General features: G+C 40.2%; 1 protein-coding gene across 1 annotated transcript; it reads left to right on the top strand.

Moving 5' to 3' along the window:
* The first annotated feature begins 7170 nt into the window (after positions 1 to 7170).
* LOC117259419 (gap junction gamma-1 protein-like) lies at positions 7171 to 19749 on the top strand. The gene is made up of 3 exons (XM_033630739.2): positions 7171 to 7455; positions 8618 to 8691; positions 16133 to 19749. The coding sequence occupies exon 3, from the start codon at positions 16186 to 16188 to the stop codon at positions 17560 to 17562; it is 1377 nt and encodes a 458-aa protein (XP_033486630.2). The 5' UTR covers positions 7171 to 7455; positions 8618 to 8691; positions 16133 to 16185; the 3' UTR covers positions 17563 to 19749.
* Positions 19750 to 20181: the final 432 nt, after the last annotated feature.

The following is a 20181-nucleotide window of genomic DNA, read 5'->3' on the forward strand; positions in this document are numbered from 1 at the left end:
ACCCTTTTCCAATATGAGTTAGCCGTCACTTTGGAATTTGCAAAACCTCTCTGTTGGCCCTGGACTTCTGCAGCTCTCAGCTGAATTGATCCTAACAGAATTGATCTTTCAGTTTAGGTCATATAGAGGCTGACATTGTCAGGGCAAAGAGTATATGCTGTGTCTATTATGATGAAATAGGCAAAAGATAACTTGCTGTCCAACCCAATTTCCAGTGACCTCTAGAGGTAAGTGAATGGATAGAAAACCCAATTAACATCAATTTGTGGAGAATGATGACAAATCGTATTTGAGGATCTTGAACTCGTCAGTGACAGTCTGTTGGACCATCCCGTCAATATTCACATACCAGCTGATACAGCCCTTCCTCCCACCAATAACAGAAAACACTCTGTTAAAATGCTTTCAATTGGCAGTGCTATCCGATGATTGCTTTTATTGATACACTCATTGATTTTCCTCCATTCAATTACTCCTTCCGAGGTGAAAGATAACTCCATTACAGGACTTGAGACTTGTAAGAGGTCGCTCTGAATTAGGATGTGGACTTCCCATGCCAAAATGCTATCAGGCTGATTAGGCTTGTAAGTGTTTCCACTGCTTTGTGCTTGATTCTTCTGCTGATAGTTTAGGAATACAATGCCAGCCAAAAGTCAAGCTAATAGCTCAGAGCAGTGGCCCTCCCTGATAGAAACAGTCAGTTAGCAACAAATGGAGATGGAAAGGAAAGGGAAGTGTGGGCGGCCTGAGCTGACGTTGTGCCTATGTCCTTGAGATGAACAGTGGAGATAAAACTAAGATTCCTTCAGTTAGAGGTCATCAGCTGCAGAGAGAACAATGTCTTAATTGTATTTGCACGGCACTGAGGAGGTTTGGGGACATCCCACTGAATCTGTGCCATTTGCTTGTTGTAACTTGTCAAAATTAAACTTCATTTTTTATCTTTCATTTTTCAACACTGTATCTAACAGTGTCTAACCATTCAAAATGCGTAATCTCTGGCCATTCTGTTTATTTTTTCAATACATTTTCAATGGAAGATGCGGTTAATGTAAGTAACAGGACTGAAATTATATATCCTCATGCAATGGTTCGTATGATATCCTACAAAAAACATAAAATGGTTTGTAGAATATCAAACAAACTGGCACCCCATGAATGAAGTTATGTACTTATCATAAATGATTTAGGTTTAGGCAAGTAAAGTTTTATGTTCAGGTTTAGGAAAAGAAATATGGTGATGACATACCTTAAAATAACTCAAAGTTCACTTGGTTTCTTATGGCACTGAACACCGGTCCCCTGGGGGATAGTCCTGTGTTGGAAAGTTCTTTGTTTTGTGACCCATCCACCACCCTAAGCACATTGGTCACATGATCGCAGCCTTCCTGATTATGTGGGTTACATGTGAATTACTACCCTGGAAATCCAGAGTTCTTGCGAGAGCACAATTTGAATTTGCTCAGCGAGTCACTCTGGCAATCAGTGATGATGCTCATTACCTATGCCCATGAAACCGAGCTGCACCAATCACATCGGTGTATCTGATATAGGCGGGCCAGAGGCGAGCTAAACAGATGACGACAGCACTGCGATGATGAAGTCCGGAATCAGTCAGTAAACATTGCAAGATGGCTACGGATGAACACCAGTTGTTTGAAACGGCTTTGGCCGCTTCAATGAACGAGTTAGACTTGGCTTTTTCTCTAAAAGAGGAACAGAAGACGGTGCTTGAGTCTTTCCTTTCCAAGAAGGACGTTTTTGCTGTTTTGCCGACCGCATAAGGCAAGAGTCTAATCTACCAGTTAGCTCCGCTGGTAGCTAAGCGTATACGTCACCCTGTGTATTGTTCTGATTGGTCGTAGTGTTATCCAATTGCGTGCAGTGATATTTACAAATGCATGCTTGGTGCCGCCCCTCAAGTTGGGCCATTTTCATTACTCATGGCCAGACCCTAAATCTTTCTAGATTTAGGGTCTGGATTTCCAGCCTAGTGAATTACGGGATCATGATTACATTGGTTATATAGCCTATGAATTGCGGTGCATTCGTTTTTTTGTAGGTATACGTCCAAACAGTGCATGAGAACATAGTATAGCATAGCACATAGCTAGCATTAGCTAATACATGAAATGTAGTCACGTGACATCAATGCTCATAGCATGAGAACACTTAGCACTGTCAAGTGGTTTACAAAAACTATGATTGAAAAAAACAACAACATAATAATGTCTAAGAAATAATTAACAGGATTGTATGTTGAGACAGATATTCTCAAGTCATACTGACAGTATGATCAAAAACACATAAAATAGCACAAGTGTCACCCCCTATCCCGGGCAAAAATTATTGGAGGCTGCCATTACTGTCTTGAAGAGGCTGTGGCATGCTTGGGAGGGTAGTGGTATCTTGTGAAACTAGACAACCATAGGCATCCATTGGTATCAACCATGTTGGGATAGCTTGTCATGAAGGGAGCCAAATAAGGCTCCAATGTTTTGCAAAATTTTGGCAAGGGAACAACCGGCATGGCCATTTTCAAAGGGATCCTTGACACTCACCTCAAGATATTGGAATGAAAATGGGTTCTATGAGTCTAAACTTGAGAGAGGTTGTTCCCAGTAAATGTTTTGTTCCTTACAATTGATGTACACCTTCAAATTAAAGCTGAATATTTGTCTTTTCAAAGAAAAAGACAACCAGGCCATTTGAAGAACAATGAATTCCTTAAGATGTACAGATACATAATACATTAAAACAGGATTGTTGTGGAACTCAAACTGTTAAGTGTACCAGGATCAGTCTATGTACATCAGATAATTAGTAATACGAACTGTACAATAAGAAACCAAAGTACAGTACAGGCCAAAAGTTTGGACACACCTTCTCATTCAATGCGTTTTCTTTATTTTCATGACTATTTACATTGTAGATTCTCACTGAAGGCATCAAAACTATGAATGAACACATGTGGAGTTATGTACTTAACAAAAAAAGGTGAAATAACTGAAAACATGTTTTATATTCTAGTTTCTTCAAAATAGCCACCCTTTGCTCTGATTACTGCTTTGCACACTCTTGGCATTCTCTCCATGAGCTTCAAGAGGTAGTCACCTGAAATGGTTTTCCAACAGTCTTGAAGGAGTTCCCAGAGGTGTTTAGCACTTGTTGGCCCCTTTGCCTTCACTCTGCGGTCCAGCTCACCCCAAACCATCTCGATTGGGTTCAGGTCCGGTGACTGTGGAGGCCAGGTCATCTGCCGCAGCACTCCATCACTCTCCTTCTTGGTCAAATAGCCCTTACACAGCCTGGAGGTGTGTTTGGGGTCATTGTCCTGTTGAAAAATAAATGATCGTCCAACTAAACGCAAACCGGATGGGATGGCATGTCGCTGCAGGATGCTGTGGTAGCCATGCTGGTTCAGTGTGCCTTCAATTTTGAATAAATCCCCAACAGTGTCACCAGCAAAACACCCCCACACCATCACACCTCCTCCTCTATGCTTCACAGTGGGAACCAGGCATGTGGAATCCATCCGTTCACCTTTTCTGCATCTCACAAAGACACGGCGGTTGGAACCAAAGATCTCAAATTTGGACTCATCAGACCAAAGCACAGATTTCCACTGGTCTAATGTCCATTCCTTGTGTTTCTTGGCCCAAACAAATCTCTTCTGCTTGTTGCCTCTCCTTAGCAGTGGTTTCCTAGCAGCTATTTGACCATGAAGGCCTGATTCGCGCAGTCTCCTCTTAACAGTTGTTCTAGAGATGGGTCTGCTGCTAGAACTCTGTGTGGCATTCATCTGGTCTCTGATCTGAGCTGCTGTTAACTTGCCATTTCTGAGGCTGGTGACTCGGATGAACTTATCCTCAGAAGCAGAGGTGACTCTTGGTCTTCCTTTCCTGGGTCGGTCCTCATGTGTGCCAGTTTCGTTGTAGCGCTTGATGGTTTTTGCGACTCCACTTGGGGACGCATTTAAAGTTTTTGCAATTTTCCAGACTGACTGTCCTTCATTTCTTAAAATAATGATGGCCACTGGTTTTTCTTTAGTTAGCTGATTGGTTCTTGCCATAATATGAATTTTAACAGTTGTCCAATAGGGCTGTCGGCTGTGTATTAACCTGACTTCTGCACAACACAACTGATGGTCCCAACCCCATTGATAAAGCAAGAAATTCCACTAATTAACCCTGATAAGGCACACCTGTGAAGTGGAAACCATTTCAGGTGACTACCTCTTGAAGCTCATGGAGAGAATGCCAAGAGTGTGCAAAGCAGTAATCAGAGCAAAGGGTGGCTATTTTGAAGAAACTAGAATATAAAACATGTTTTCAGTTATTTCACCTTTTTTTGTTAAGTACATAACTCCACATGTGTTCATTCATAGTTTTGATGCCTTCAGTGAGAATCTACAATGTAAATAGTCATGAAAATAAAGAAAACGCATTGAATGAGAAGGTGTGTCCAAACTTTTGGCCTGTACTGTATATTAGTATGCAATATCAACTCTCCATATTAATATTGTTTTCATCTAGCCTATACACTTCAACAGAATTAACAAATTCCTGAAAGTTGGTTATGATGTTTGGTTTTGGTGCGCCACCGCAAGTTTTTTTTAAGTGCCCTGTCTGGTCAAAAACCCTAAGGGTGCCACTAAATAGAAGGAAAGAATTTACTTGTGGTATTCCCATGGTCTTCAAGTGACTTGATGACGCTACTTCCTGTTGATTGTGTGACTTGCGTAAAGTCCCAGATTTTTAGGGGCAGGAATGTGTTAGGGCAGGACTGAGTGAAAACCTGGGACACAACTATAATGTGTATTTTAACCAACATAATATGAATCTCAATGAGAAAAATTGATGTTTTCTCTGAACTGGAAATGGAGTCAGATGGTAATAGGCTACAAAAAAGATACCAGTCATCCCTCCCTGCATTGTGAGGAACTTTTGTGTATTCATGAGTTATCTGCTGAAGCTGTAGCAGTTGAGGAAAACTGCCCTGCTTTGTATGGTAACAAAATACTTTATCTTGTGTGGCAGTGATCAAAAAACAAATGTTCTGACCAAAGTGGTCCACAATGTTATTAAAGGCACACTCCAGCAAGTTACTGTAGTATCACACATATATAAAGTCAAGGGATTGGCGAGCAACAGGTTTAAAAAAGAATGGTCAAAACTGAAGCATACTGACTTTGCTTTGACTTTTGTAATTTATTCCATTGACATTGTTGTCTTTTGACTTCTGGTTTCTGTTCCCACAGTAAAAACATGTAAAAAGTCACAGTCCTGAATGGTTAACAAAGCCCCCCATACATTCTCAAAATTTGGAACACACCCCCCCATTTATGAGTAGGTCATACAGCCTGACATCACCAAATCCACCACAGATATCACATTATAAGACAATCTTCAGCACTTCCTTGTTGCTGACCATATGAGGTCAGCAGTATGTGTCAAAAACCCCAGCTACCTACATTTTCCACAATGCAACTAGATAGCAACTTTCCATTAGGGCCTCAATGCTTCTTAACTCCCCTCGTCTTTCAAACTCCACTGTTACTCCCCAAGTTTGTGCACGGGTTGTTATATCATCAGGGTTATTTTCTGTGGCTTTATAAAGCCTCCAGCAGAACAACAGATGACATTACACAGCTGTTTTTACAGGCTCTCCATGACGAGTAAACTGACCTTTATGTGTAAAATTCATGGAGTGCCCCTTAAAAGCAACTTGAGGAATTGATAGCAGAAAGCATAAAAGCTCCTGATTTGAATCCAAAGCCTGATGGAGGAAGATGAAACGAACTGTTGGTGTCTGGTGAGCCTCAAACTCCGTCTAAAGACAACAAAGTGGTAAATATACAGTATGTGATGTCTGAAATCTCTGATCTCTGACCTTTTTATAAAGCCCTGAATCATAGCCAACTCTTTCTACCGTTTGTGCAGCCAGAGGGAACTGGAAGGAACCAGAAACTTTACAATGAACCTCTGTGCAAAAAAGATGAAGGTTATGGACGTGTTTAACAACACATTTCTCACATGCTCTGCTGCACGATGCGTGAACGACAAAGTCATCATTTTGTCACTAGATAATCTTCCACATATCCACGATGACAGACAGACAAAGATGAAGGAAAAAGGTCATAACACCGGAAAATATGTGGCTGCAGAATAATAGACTGTGGCTGGGCAGTGTTTTCACATAGTAGGAGAACAGGTATTTCCCACGCAGTTGAGACGTCACTGGCATTCAGCTGCAGATATAAAGGGTGATATATAGAGTCAGTGATGCAGTGAGTGTGCCACTGACTAGAGGATGCAATTTTCAACGTATGTTCATTTATAAAGCTTTGATAGAGATGCTTCCACCCTATATTTCATCCCTTTTTACTCTGAGCTCACATAATTTTGGTACTCCTTCACAGAATAGGTTGTTGCTTCATGTTCCTTTAATCAGAACTGAACTAGGAGGAATGTCATTCTCTTATAGTGCTCCTTCTATCTGCAAAACACCTTAAACTCTGACACTCTGACACCATACCGTACATATTTCTCATTTGGTATATATACCTGCGGTATCCCTCCTTCAAACACTGCGGATGAAACGGCCTGTCACTGAAGGAGCTGCCCAGTGTTGTCAAAGTGTCCTACATGGGGTGGGACATGTTGTCCATAGGGGATGATAGCTTGGCTATCATTCTCCTTTCTTCCACCACCTCCTCGAGGTCGAGGGAGCATCCTAGGACAGAGCTGGCCATCTTTATCAGTCTGTTTAGTCTCCTCATGTCAGTTGTCGCTGCATCTTCAAATGTCTAAATTTCTGGCAAACAGTCCAAAACCCAAATAAATTGAGCTCATAATGATATAAAATGGAGAAAAACAGCTAATATTAATAACTGAGATGGAAGGAGGGATTTTTTGGGGTGCATTTTTGCTTCAGTGTATCTATCTATCTATCTATGCAAAGAGTTGTAAATTTGCACAGTGGAGAATGGAGTTATTTTTTCCCTTTACTAACAATGTCAATAAGGACAATTGCTTGCATTTGCAATGGCATGCATGACTCTCTCTCTCTCTGTCTCTGTCTCGCTCTCTCTCTCTCTCTCTCTCTCTCTCTCTCTCACACACACACACACACACACACACACCCCTCCTTGCCTTCCACCAGCCCGTTTGTCTTCCTCTCTTCTCTGCTCACACAATCACGCTCGCTCCCTCTCCAGCTCCACCAGTCCCCAGCATAAAAAAGTCAATTTAACACTTAAATCAGTCAAAACTTCACTTCCTTCAAACTTTTCCGACATTTTCACGCGTGACCATCTACATCGTGGTTTTTGCTGCTATTCGGCGATGAAGATTTCCTCCTCTTCACAGAAGTACGGTATCTTTCCGGTTGATTTGTGACCGTTGGTGCAGCGTTGAGACGGAGCGGAGCGGTGCCAAATGTGCGCGTGGAAAGGTGAGGATGCTACAAGAGGTTGGCAAATATGTTTTCTCTGTTACGTTACCTGTGAAAGTATGTTTAAGGGAAAAAAAGACTAGACGAATGTGGGGAAAAGGTAAAGTACTAAAAAAATACCAAGAGATTTATCTTTCTGTTTTCCAGGTCAATTAGGGTTAATTTTGACAAACGGTAAACCGAAGTTCAAGCTAGGTTAGCTAAAGTTAACATTAACCGTTACCCGCCTGCAGTTAAAGTTTGTCAGTTAAATCAAGTATTTTACAAGCTTTTTAAGTTAACAGTTACTGCAGAGTGACAAATGTACTCGATAATTATTGGCAGTCATTAATAAGTATTATGAAAACATATTTTCGTCGAGTTTGTAACGGAATAACAACCTTTTCAACAAAGGTTTAGGGTCTTGCCCTTAAAGTAAGCTTACATTTATGTTAGCTATTAATGTTAGCTTAATGTTGCTAGCATTCAAATTGGTATTTAAGGTTTCTCTTTTTCTCTTTAATTAAAAAATATATATTAATACTTAAGTTGTTTGGGTTATTAAATGTCAGAAAAAAGTAAAAGACATCACAATTTCCTTGAACCCATCTCAAATATATTAGCCTAGCTGTAAGCTAGCTTGTTTTCAATGATATTAGCTATCTAAGTTAACTATTTTACACAACAGAGAAAACTTAAGAATGATTGCCTTGTTTTCCTGAAGTTACTACCTATCAATAAATCTATTATCAATTTTCAGTTATCAATTATTATCTATTATCAGTTGTTTGCAGTGAATTTTCTGTCCAGTGGTTTAGTCCACTGTTCACTGCAGTAGCCATTTGTATATCCACTGATGTATTCATATGTACAAGCAGCTTTGGATTTATATTTTCCGTGTTTTTTTTCACCAGCAAATGAGGAAGAAATGAAAAGTGATCAGCATAACATCCGAGCTTAAACTTTGACCATGTTAATTGTCATGTTCAAATTTTCTTTTACAATTAAATGTATGTTAGATTTCAAACTAGAGACTGGGTCAAAGTGTTGGCAGCTACAACATGAACAGAAACATTTACATACATGCGCTTTTCAAAATCATGACGTTAACTAACGGTTCTTTTGTCCAGTATAAAAACTGTGAGGATTTTGATTTATGGTGTCATCTCTGTTCACTTTGCAGGCACATGGGGTTTGAAGTACCTCTGAATTCTGGCCGGGAAAACAAGGAGGAGTGGAGGGATACAACAAAAAGAAGTAATTAGAATGGTTTAAGTTCATTAGACCCTTTGCTACAAGGACATTATAATTCAAAACATGTAGTTATTTTTACACAAGTGCTATTAGTTTTAGTAGTTGAGAAGGAGGAGGAGTAACAGAACCATAAGATAGATAGATTGATAACTTTATTGTCCACCTCTGTGGAAATTTGTCTTTGGCTTCTCTCAAAACATCAAAGGCACATAGAGACACACAACACAATACACCATTAAAAATGCACAATTTAACAATATACATGATACAATAGTGCAAATAACAAGGTGGGAGCAACATTTTTAAAAATAATAGTGTTCCCCGATACGTTCTGTGTTGATTACCTGTATGGCACAGGGAATAGAGGACTTCTTATATATGTTGCATCTGGTTCTCGGGACCCTAAATTGACACCCAAACGGGAGCAGCTCAAACTCTGAGTTTAATGGACGTGAAGCATTGGCAATGATACGATTGGCCTTCCTGCGTACAGCACTGTCAGATATATTGCTGAGTTGTTTCTGTGACTTGCCAGTCACCTTCCCTGCAATGTTAACAATCTTGGAGAGCTTGTTTTTGGTCTTTGCACTCAGGTTGCTGTACCATGCTGTAATGTTAGATGATAAAAGGCTTTCAACCAGGCTTCTGTATGCTATTTCAAGTATGCATACATACACAATGCATAAGGGTCAGTCGTAGTATGTTCAAAACATATGCTAATTTGTAGCTTACTCAGTTTTTAACCTATAAATGATACATGATAAGAAGATTACTTGTGTAAGATAACCTCTAGACACCTGGGATCTGTGAATTTTGCAGAGGAGGCACACTACTGTCAATGGATTGACATTACTGTCATAGTAAAATAGCATATGGTGAAGTAATTGAAAACACTCTTTTAAATTCACGACCTTACTCTCGGTATAAGAGCAAAATAACAAAATGATATTCTATTGTACAAGCCACTAATTCCCCTGTAATACTGGTTTGTTTCTGTCTCTTTTTAGCTGGATGATTGATTTTTTTATGCAAGCTAGTGAACTTGCATTGACTTCTTCTTCATGTCAAAGTAGCTCTCTACACTAGAGGCTTCTTCTGTGTGTGGTTTGACGTCTTTGAGTAGATGGCTCACAAAGTGACAACAGAGTACCCAGTGGGCTCCATGTCTGGATACACAGTGATGGGTGATGAGTTGGGATAATTACACTTTGAGTCCTTCATTGTCGCATTTCCTCGAGTCAGGACAGAGCATTGGTTTATTTTAGTAAGTGTACTGATTAGTATGTAGTGTGGTAATGAAGGCGTTGAAATGAAAGAAATTTATCTGCTTATCATGGTCTAGTTATTGCCCCTGATAACCTGTCACGACAGCAGGGCTGGTATTATTTTCATCTTGCGAACCTGTTTGTGTGAGTGTCACAGTGGCAAAATGTGGTCTCAGTGACACCTTATGTATACCACAGAAGTGGTTTTGAGTACTTTGGCAGGTGTTCATGTGTCTGTCGTCTGTTCGTATGTCTCTCTGTGGACAGATTTTGTCACCTGATAGCAACACAACTGCACATACTGCAGTCACAAAACTTGACAGGTGTGTAGCTTAGATTGCAGTGAAGATTGAACTGGAAGATGGGTGGGGTCCAAGCAAGGGTGCAGGAAGTAGGGAAGGGGCCGTTTACACTGTGTTGCCACCTTATTTTGAAAGGGGGGTTTAGTCATATGTTTACACTGGGCTGCTTCCATGCATTTATAGGTCAGAGTTTGAAGGCGTGAGTGATGGTTGGCTTGATGCAGATACATTAGACGCTACATCTGGATCACCAGAAAGACACACAAGGAGTAAAAGACTGCGGTTAAGCATTTCTGTGATCAAACCTGCCGACGCTAAAGTTGGAGACAGACACAGGCAGACTAGAGTGAAGTCTCGGTGACAACAAACTGTCTTCTCTCAGTGTAAGCGACCATGCCGGTGATGTGGAGGAGCTGAGCCCTGCACTCCATGAAACACACATAGAGCAGAGAACAGCGTACCTGTAACTGATATAAAAATATAGCAGCATAGTTTTTCTCTGCTCATTTGGCTATAAATAAATTGCATCTGCATTTTGGCAAATTTCACAATTTTTTTCTTATTTTTCTTACCAAATTCCACCATTTTGTTTGTGTTTTCCATATCGCAGAAATCGTAGGGCTGTAGTGAACTCGTAGCAAAGTTATACTTGGCCATGCACTGATTTATGTGTAGGAAGTCTAGTCAAAGGGCAACACACAGACTTGGTGTATGATGCACATCTAGGTGCTTTTTCCTGTTAGTTCTCTAGTTCATAGTATGCCTCTAATCAAGAAAAAAACACCCCCAAAATATACCTATATAAAAAAGGAAGTACATTGTCAGCAAACTTCAAACTTTTTACAGTTGCCTTTTAAGTTAATAGGGGGTGAGTGTTTCACACTCAGGAGATAGGTTTTAGGTAAAACATCACTTTAATAGCTTTAAAGGAAACCACAAACCTTCACGTTCACAGCTAGACACCTTCGTAGCAGGCAGGCTGTTCTTTAAAGTTACACTCCTCAAATAGTTCTTTTACTGGCACTGTAGGAAACTGGAGGCTGTAGGTCTGGGGCTGCGAGACATCTGGAGAAAATGCAGTGTATCACCTCACCGCATTCGATGTGGCACTGCTCGCAACTTGGGGTGTGGATTTGTTGCTACAATTTGAGACAAGGCAGGTTTTGCAAAGAATGAATGGACTTAATGTGCGGTATTGCAGAGAGGCATATCAGTGGGGTTCATTTTCTGGTCAACTTAACACCGCGCTTGGTGGCTTCACATAGATACTTGCCAGAAAAAGTGTAAACAGCAGGCTCTGGTTTGATGCATGCATGTTTAACAAGAGAGGATGGTGTGTTTATTGCAAAAATCTGGCACCCAAAGCTGAGAGGTAATCATTTATACACGTGGTAATCTTATTATTCCATTTGTGTCTGTGTTTGAAGGGTTAGGCATCTCATAGGATCGTTATGACCTAAAATCCCTGATTTTATTGCTCGTAATTAAATGTGCTTTCCTTTCCATTGTTGTGCAGTGGCATGATTCTCTTTGCTGATGAGTTGAGCTGAGAATGAGCAGCGTGAAGGCTTGTTCCCAGCTTCTCGCCATAAACGAGACTTGTGTTTGGGTGGTGATAACTTTGCTACCGGGCCTCCAAATAGTACATTACACAACGTGGCCAGATGTGCAGTTTTAGAGGGCATCTTAATGAGACAGTCAGTATTTTTTTTCTTTACACAGTGTGAGACATGAGGAAGCATGTTAACAGCAGCTGGACCTGGTTTCTAGGAGTTTCTTTGTCGTTTTTTTTTTGTGTGTGTGTGTCACACTGACTCAATCTGACAGTGTGTCAGTATGCCTATTATAAATGAAGTGTCAGTGAGTGACATTTTCAGTGGCATGGCATTAATAAAAATGTGGGAGCAGTGTATGCACTTCATTTGATTAAGGGTTGCCAGAGTTTTGCATATGGAAAAATAAAGTCACCTGAAAAACAACATTTCAAAATAAATAATTATGAATTTGTAATAAGTAGGACACATTAGTTGCCTGATATGGGACACTCAGTCAGCTCAAACTCAGTGGACTGGACAGATTCAAAGGTCTGGACCCAGGCAAGAAAATTAAGGCAGCAACTAACAATTATTTTCATTATTAAATTTTGTTTTGTTTACTCACGTAGATGTTTAGTTTAAAGGAATACATTCAAATGTCTTTACAGGGGTCAGCTTTAATATTTTTTTTCAATTGCCTGTTCAGGCAAGTGGATCAAATATCAATTTGCCCTAAGTCTGTTTTTACTTGCTCCTATATTGCCCCTATATTTACATTTATTCCTCCTCGCTCTTGAATTTGTGGCAAACTTTGCTATACATAGGTGGAGCTTTGCCCAAATCCTCTAACACAACCCAACTAAATTCCTGTTTCCCAGATAATTGAGATGCTTGCTTGCACTTCAGCTTGTAAACTATGTCTGAACCCTCCATCAGTTTCTCGCAAATGCCCAGTCACTACTGCACATGTGCATTTCTCAAAAGATGTAAGGATGAAGCCAGATGTCTCACTCCATAGCTTCATCTCTGATCAGCTCCAGAAAAAAACTATGTATTTTATGTTGTTGTTTTTTTAACCACTTGCCCTATGGGACAATTAAGTTGCTAGATATAGCTACTATAGGCTACTAGCCCAGTGTAGCATTTAACTTGCCCTAGGCAATCCTTATTGTGGCGCTCTACTTGTTTTGTCAGACCAACAGTCTGTATCAACGATGTATTTAATTTACAGTGAAATGAATTTACTGAGGAAATCAGTAAATCCTCACATTTGAAAAGCTGGAACCAGTAAATGTTTCTTTTATGGAAATAGCCAGAGGGCCTCATTTGGCTTCAAAACTGCAAGGTGATTGAAAAAATAACTTTTTATTTTGCCGAACAGTATGATAACATAATTGACTTCATACAGGGACAGCCCCAGAACAACCTGAAGGCTATTCCTCTATCACCGGACCTTGTTTGCCTTGGTCTCTGTCCCCTGTTGGTAGATGGATGTCAAGTGCATGTTAGTACAAGCAGAGGTGCAGGAGCCACAGTTGGAGTATATACTATCCCAGGAAACCTTCTGAACTCGTACACACACACACACACACACACACACACAGAAGTCTGAACCTTTTAGATTTCCTCTTACATGAGTGACTCGTGGAGATGTCTGCTGCGTACGCTTTGGACAGATGGAAGTCTGCAGGTTAAACAGATTTTTCAGGGTTAGGTACAGTATGAGGTGGTCTAGTTCAGTAAAGGTTCATAAAGGATTTTATCATCTGAATTCAAATGAGAGAGGACAATACTTTACACACTCATTTCAATCATATAGACTGATTTCAGTCTTTGTTTCTCATCTGTTCAGACGTGTGTGCTGCTTCATCTCTATGACCTCATTTCCACTGCATGCTTTTGGCACCAGGTCCTTTCCTCTGTTTTGTTTCCCACTGCATATAGTACCCCCTCAGCGTAGATGGGTTTCTCCGCTGATCGCCATAGGAACACAGCATGTAACAGCCATGACATAATCTTTAACGCCACACTCACTGAATCATCAGGAACCAAACAGAGGAACATCTGCACTTCGTCAATTGTATAGTGTAGTGGACAGTGCAGTTTTGCAGGCTGACATTTTTTTTAAATTTGAGTAAATAGAAAAATTGCAGTCGCTATTGATGGTCGCTTGGCTATTTAAAAATAATGGGTGTGTGAAGGATGTCACATGTCGTGCTAGCTCACTGACCAATCAGTGGTCTGCAGTGTTTTAACTCAAGCTCTAAGTATCAGCTCAGCACGCTTGGAATGTCAACCGAGGTGATACCAAAAAGTGCATGGTACTATTCATAACTTTTGCCAATGGAAAACCATGAGTCTTGAAAAATGAAGATCCTGCAATGCTCTTCTCTAGTATCACAATTTATTGGTCATACTAATTTTTTAAGCAACAGAGTATTTTACACAGTTTATTTTTCACATCAATCTGTAAAAGATAGTGCTCCATCCATGTGTACCATCTGTGACATTATATTCCACATATAAAGCCTAAAAAGGAAAAGAAGGAACAAATCAGACACCCCACAAAGTTAGGTCTATTCTCAAAATTATTTACAGAAAATTCAGATTTTATGAAAGAGCACATAAGCCTTGCAGCTTTCATAAATCATTCAAAATTGTTCAACATTGTAAACTCGTGTATGAGTGTACCATAAGTGGGTCCATAAGATCCAGGATCCCTCATAGCACAACATGCCATGGTATCTCATTATTTAATCCTTTGGGGTATAGAGTTTGCAGATGAAATATCCAGTATACTTCTTTTCTGTTGAGTATTTCTTCAATGTTACCACCTCTCTCTAGCAGAGTAACTTTTTCACTGTCCTGGAAACTAAATAATGAGATGCAATGTTTGAAGTCTTTGAAATGTACTGCGACTAAACCAAACCTGTATTTAAAGCTAGTGTTTGTCATTATGAACATGCTGTTTTTTGTCTGTATTATATACAGATATTAAAACAAACAAAACAGCTTTGTTGTACCCCCTATTCAAATACTTACAATGTCTCATAATAATGTCTTATATTACTATGCTAGTGCCATTATGGATAATCAGTGAATGGCTTTACTCCTGTTTTTGTTCTGTGAATTCATGTCACGTTCATTAGGGATAAATGGGGATTACAGTTGAAGTTAATTTACATTCCACAGCTGACAGAAACCCGATTGTAAAGGTCTTACATCTTTAGTTTAATGAAGCAATAACCCAATAAACCACAGAAGTTTTTTAGAAAGCGTTTGAAATACTAACACATTTACTGTAATGTATTAACCCCCGTATATCCTGGGTACCACCACCACTCAATCATGTGGAATACTTCCTCCATTATCATGAACAATCATTGTCATTCAGTATTGTTATTGCATACTTGTTGCAAACAGTACTTGATATTAATGACACTGTAATACTTTTCAGTATTTCATAAATTGTTTTCAAGCACACACACACACACACACACACACACACCGAAAAGCTTTTATTTCTCAAACCAGATGAGAAAGTTTTTAGTCTATGGAACATCTGGATGGATACTGTAGTAACAACCTCATGTAAAATGACTATCAGGGCAGTTGAGTTAACAATAGCAATTATGGTTAGACATTCCACCGTCGTCATTACTCTTCCCTTTGTGTACCAATGCCAAGGGTTTGTTTAGACATGAGCGTTGGGGCACAGCTATTAAAGGAATCGAGGATAAACGTGTTGTTATTGTGGGAGAAATGTACTATTTGATAACCGTGTAAGAAAGACAAAGTGTTTGCAGCTAAAATACTTTGTGAAGTATGCGGTGTTGCTATTTGTAGAATTAAAACTTGTCTATTTATCCTGTGTGCCGGGGAAAGAGAGACAAATTGAGACACACACACACACAAAAAGACAAGTTAATAAATAATCTTTTGTTTCTCTCTTCACATGAGACATAGTTAAAGGGACAGTTCACCCCAAAATCAGAAACATTTTTCCTCTTACCTCTTACCTATGATAAGATTTATCAATCTAGATTGTTTTGGTGTTAGTTGCAGAGTGTTGGAGATATCGGCTGTAGAGATATCTGGCTCTTGTCAAATATTATGTAACAAGATGGCACTACAGGTGAGAGGAAAATACGTATTTTTGATTCTGGGGTGAACTGTCCTTTAAGACAGTAGGAGTGCAGGAAGCTGTCTTGGCAGATATCTTGTTTGTCTTTTAACAGAAAAAATATTTAGGTCTAAATGAATTGTTAGTAATAATGTAGATACTTCAGTTGTTGTGTTGTCTACATGGTACTGAGGTTAATCATTTCTTTTCTCTCCACAGGGGAGTAACAGGAGGTGAATGTTGCCTCTCACTGTCTTTTCCCTGCCACTACCATGAGTTGGAGTTTCTTGACTCGCCTGCTGGAAGAAATCCACAACCATTCTACGTTCGTGGGCAAGATCTGGCTCACCGTCCTCATCGTTTTCCGCATCGTGCTGACAGCCGTCGGAGGGGAGTCCATCTACTACGATGAGCAGAGCAAGTTTGTCTGCAACTCAGGCCAGCCAGGCTGTGAGAACGTCTGCTACGATGCCTTCGCTCCACTCTCGCACGTCCGCTTCTGGGTTTTCCAGATCATTCTGGTGGCCACGCCTTCGCTCATGTACCTGGGGTATGCTGTCAACAAAATAGCTCGGGCAGAGGAGCAGGCAGAGGGCGGGGGAGTGAGTAGATTTTCGCGGAGGAAACCCAAGAAGCCCTATCTTGCAGGCAGAAAGCAGCACAGGGGCATTGAAGAGGCTGAGGACGACCAAGAGGAAGACCCAATGATCTATGAGATGGCCGAGGTAGAGAGTGATGGTGGTGGAGCAGCGAAAGGAAGCAGTGGTGATGAAAAAGCAAAGGGCAAAGTGCGTCATGATGGGCGCCAGCGTATCAAAGAGGATGGACTGATGCGTATTTACGTCTTTCAGCTCTTGATCCGCTCTGTGCTGGAGGTGGCGTTCTTATGTGGACAGTATGCCCTGTATGGATTTGCTGTGCCTGCCACCTACGTGTGCTCAGACCTGCCCTGCCCTCACAGTGTGGACTGCTTTGTGTCACGGCCCACAGAGAAAACGATCTTCCTCCTCATCATGTACACAGTCTCCGTGCTCTGTCTGGCTCTCAATATATGGGAGATGCTCCACCTGGGCATAGGCACCATCTGTGAGATCGTCCGCTCCCGCCGAGTGCAGCTCCCTGATGAGGAGCTGTATGGGCTCACACGGGCACAAGGAGCTCTTAATGAGGGGGGATTGAACGGAGAGGATTACAGCAGCTACCCTTTTTCTTGGAGCGCACCATCAGCTCCACCTGGGTACAACATCGCCATCAAGCCTCTCCTGGTATCTACAGGACACCACGACCAGCCACTACCCATCACCGATCTCACTAATGCCAAGATGGCATGCCGGCAGAACCACGTGAACATTGCTCAAGAGGAGCGTCAGCAGTACACCAGTAATGATGAAAACCACTGCAGAGCAGGGATGGGAGATGCCTCCAGAGGTGTTCACAAGGACATCCGTCAGCCTCAGGACAAGCTGGAGGCAGACAACCCGGCCTACAGCCAGCCACAGAGCCACAGTAACAACCACAGCAAGCCTCACCGCGAACGTAAACACCGGCAGGCCTCCAAACACACCTCGAGCAAGACGGAGGCAGACAGAGGCAGCAGCACCAGTAGTAGCAGCAAATATGGAGTCATAAAAGGTTCTGAGTGGATCTGAAATACAGACTGAGACTTGTGTTTTTGTTATTCTTAAACAATGCAAAACCGACAGTATTTACATTTGTGTGTCCACGTACTGCGTATAAACAAAAGACACAGCAAGCAGTTTACATTCTTTTCAATAGTATTCACACCATTACAATAGTGAGGTGAAGTGTAAAAGTGATTATTAGTATCAGAATCTGTCTTGTACCAGTCCACTGATAGCTCTGTTCTATGAGGACAAATTAATAAGTAGGGGATATATCTATGTATAATAGGGATGCACCGATTAATCAGCTGAACATCAGTGTCAGTCGATATTCGCCTCGTTGAACGCCAGCAGCTTATTGACAAATAAGATGCATTCACAGGTGTAAGTGCTCAGTGATTTTCAGTTTTGTCACATTAATTTTGCACAGGCTAAACAACAGAGCTCGAGACCAACAGTGTCCTGTTATTCAGAGATGCCTTTGGGACTAAAGGACACAATAAACTCATATTGATGTGTCAGGGGATGCACCTTATTGTTTCCCTGATAAGCAACAAATTTGTTGCGACATCGGCAGGAGGAGAGCTAGTTAGTGTTAGCTGTTAGCAGCAGGTAGTCTGAACTAACAGCTTTCGGAGGCTGCTTTGAGTTACATTATGATGCGTTCATAGTCTGTTCTGTCAAAATGAGTAAACGTCATCATGGTGAGTTTATACGTAGTTTTATAAAATATATTTTTGGGCGAGAAACTTGAATAAATACAGAAGGAGAAATTTGTTGATGTCCTTACAGCAAAATATCAAAGATATTCGAGAGGGAATTATATTTCGTAAAAGGCTTTTGAAGCAGTATTTTAAAAAGTGTTTCTTATATGAAAGGTTAGATTAAAGGTTGTTTCATAGATGTGTATGATTGAGTTTGTGCTCGTTCAAAGATAGGGTATTGAAGGACTATGAAACAGTTCAGTTATTTTTTTATGATGATAATTTCTTTGTTTCCATATCCTCAACAACAACAAAAACATTGGCAACGGCACTGTCTATCAGCCAAATTGTTTTTCTAAACATCTTCATCAGTATCGGTCCAGAATTTCACAACTGGTGCATCCCTAATAGATAGTATAAAACATTTGGCATGAATAGCATCAGGGAAATACTGAAAAATGCTCATGCCCTTGTTATGATGAGCTCATTCTTTAGACTAATGTTTAACTTTACAGAGTCAGTATAATGATTAGAGCATATTTTCAGTTTTCAGGTTCAGACTCAACAGTACAAGATACATTCTGCTGCAAACATGTAAGTGAAAAACCACTGAAGATAATGTCAAGGAGATGGGAAATGATGTTGCCGTTCACGTCTGTGACAGAGCTGGATAAATGTTAGTTGCCACTTTATACTACAACAATAATCATTTCTTAATTATTTGTCAAACATTAAATTACAGTGGAGTAAAAGTATCAAATGGCTTTGTTAATTGGCTGTTGGAGCTTTTGATGTCAGGCCTCCACGCTGTAACCTAAGGTGCCTTACTTTAACAGTCAAAGTGCTGCGTCCTGTCGACTCTGCATCACTTAATATAATGTCCTCGTCACTATGGACTGAAACAGAAGCTAAGTCCTGCTGTCTGTGTGACTAGTTTCATTACAAACCAGGGGTTAAGCTTTGAAGTATGCAAATTTGTATTGTTTTCATCAAACCAGGTCTGATGTGGATTGGTTGTTTTATCCAGCCATACAGATAAATGAGGGTGTGTTTTCAGTCTGTGATTTCACAGTGTCTCTGTATTTTTGGGGGAGAAAAAAGTTTGCTAATGTTTTGACAGATTTTAAAATGTGTCTGTCAGTACAAGTGTTTGGCCAAGTTCAAGACCCTACCCTGTTTTTCAAACTGTTGTCAGTGTCTTATTCTCTAGCTGTTACAATTTAAACATTATTTTCTTTGAAGTTTATGCTATCAAGATTTTCTGCACTATTAGTCCATTAGTTTGTGTTATTTACATGACAAAACAAAGCCAGTGCATTCAGCCTGTTGTGTTGTTTTCCCCCAGGCCTAGTATAAAGAATTCATTGTCAGTAATACATACTTTTATTTTCAGATTTTCAAATTGAAATGTCATTACAAGGCTAGTCCTTTGCACTGTGCCAGTGTTTTTTGTGAAAATTATTTTATGAACAAAAAGTGCATGTTTTGAATAAAGAATTGGTATTTGTCTTGTGGTCTTTGTCTTTGTCATGTATACGTTTATGCATGGGATGTTGAATCTTCAACTAATAATGAAAATATTTAATCCATGTAAACATATATGGGCCACAGTTTACTCTATAAATAATTCAAATTGCCAAAGTAGTTTCTTAAATTAGATTACTGTGTGTCTATTATATAGACACACTGCTCCCTGCTGGGCAGGAATATAACATGATATGGTATACAACTGGATGTAACCAGCAGAGGAGGTGAACAGAAATTGATGGAAAGCACTTAATTTAAATATAACAAATTTCACTCAGTCTGAATATTTTGCACCATTTCCAACTCTTGTGTTCACAAATTAGCAATTTTGGTTGACACTTCCTCTTCGTACTTTGTTTAGTCTCCTTTCCCTTTTTAAGCTGCGAAAGCACGAGCACACTTTCCTAGAAATATG

The sequence above is a fragment of the Epinephelus lanceolatus genome, chromosome 21, assembly GCF_041903045.1.
Source record: "Epinephelus lanceolatus isolate andai-2023 chromosome 21, ASM4190304v1, whole genome shotgun sequence".
In the NCBI taxonomy this organism is placed as follows: Eukaryota; Metazoa; Chordata; class Actinopteri; order Perciformes; family Serranidae; genus Epinephelus; species Epinephelus lanceolatus.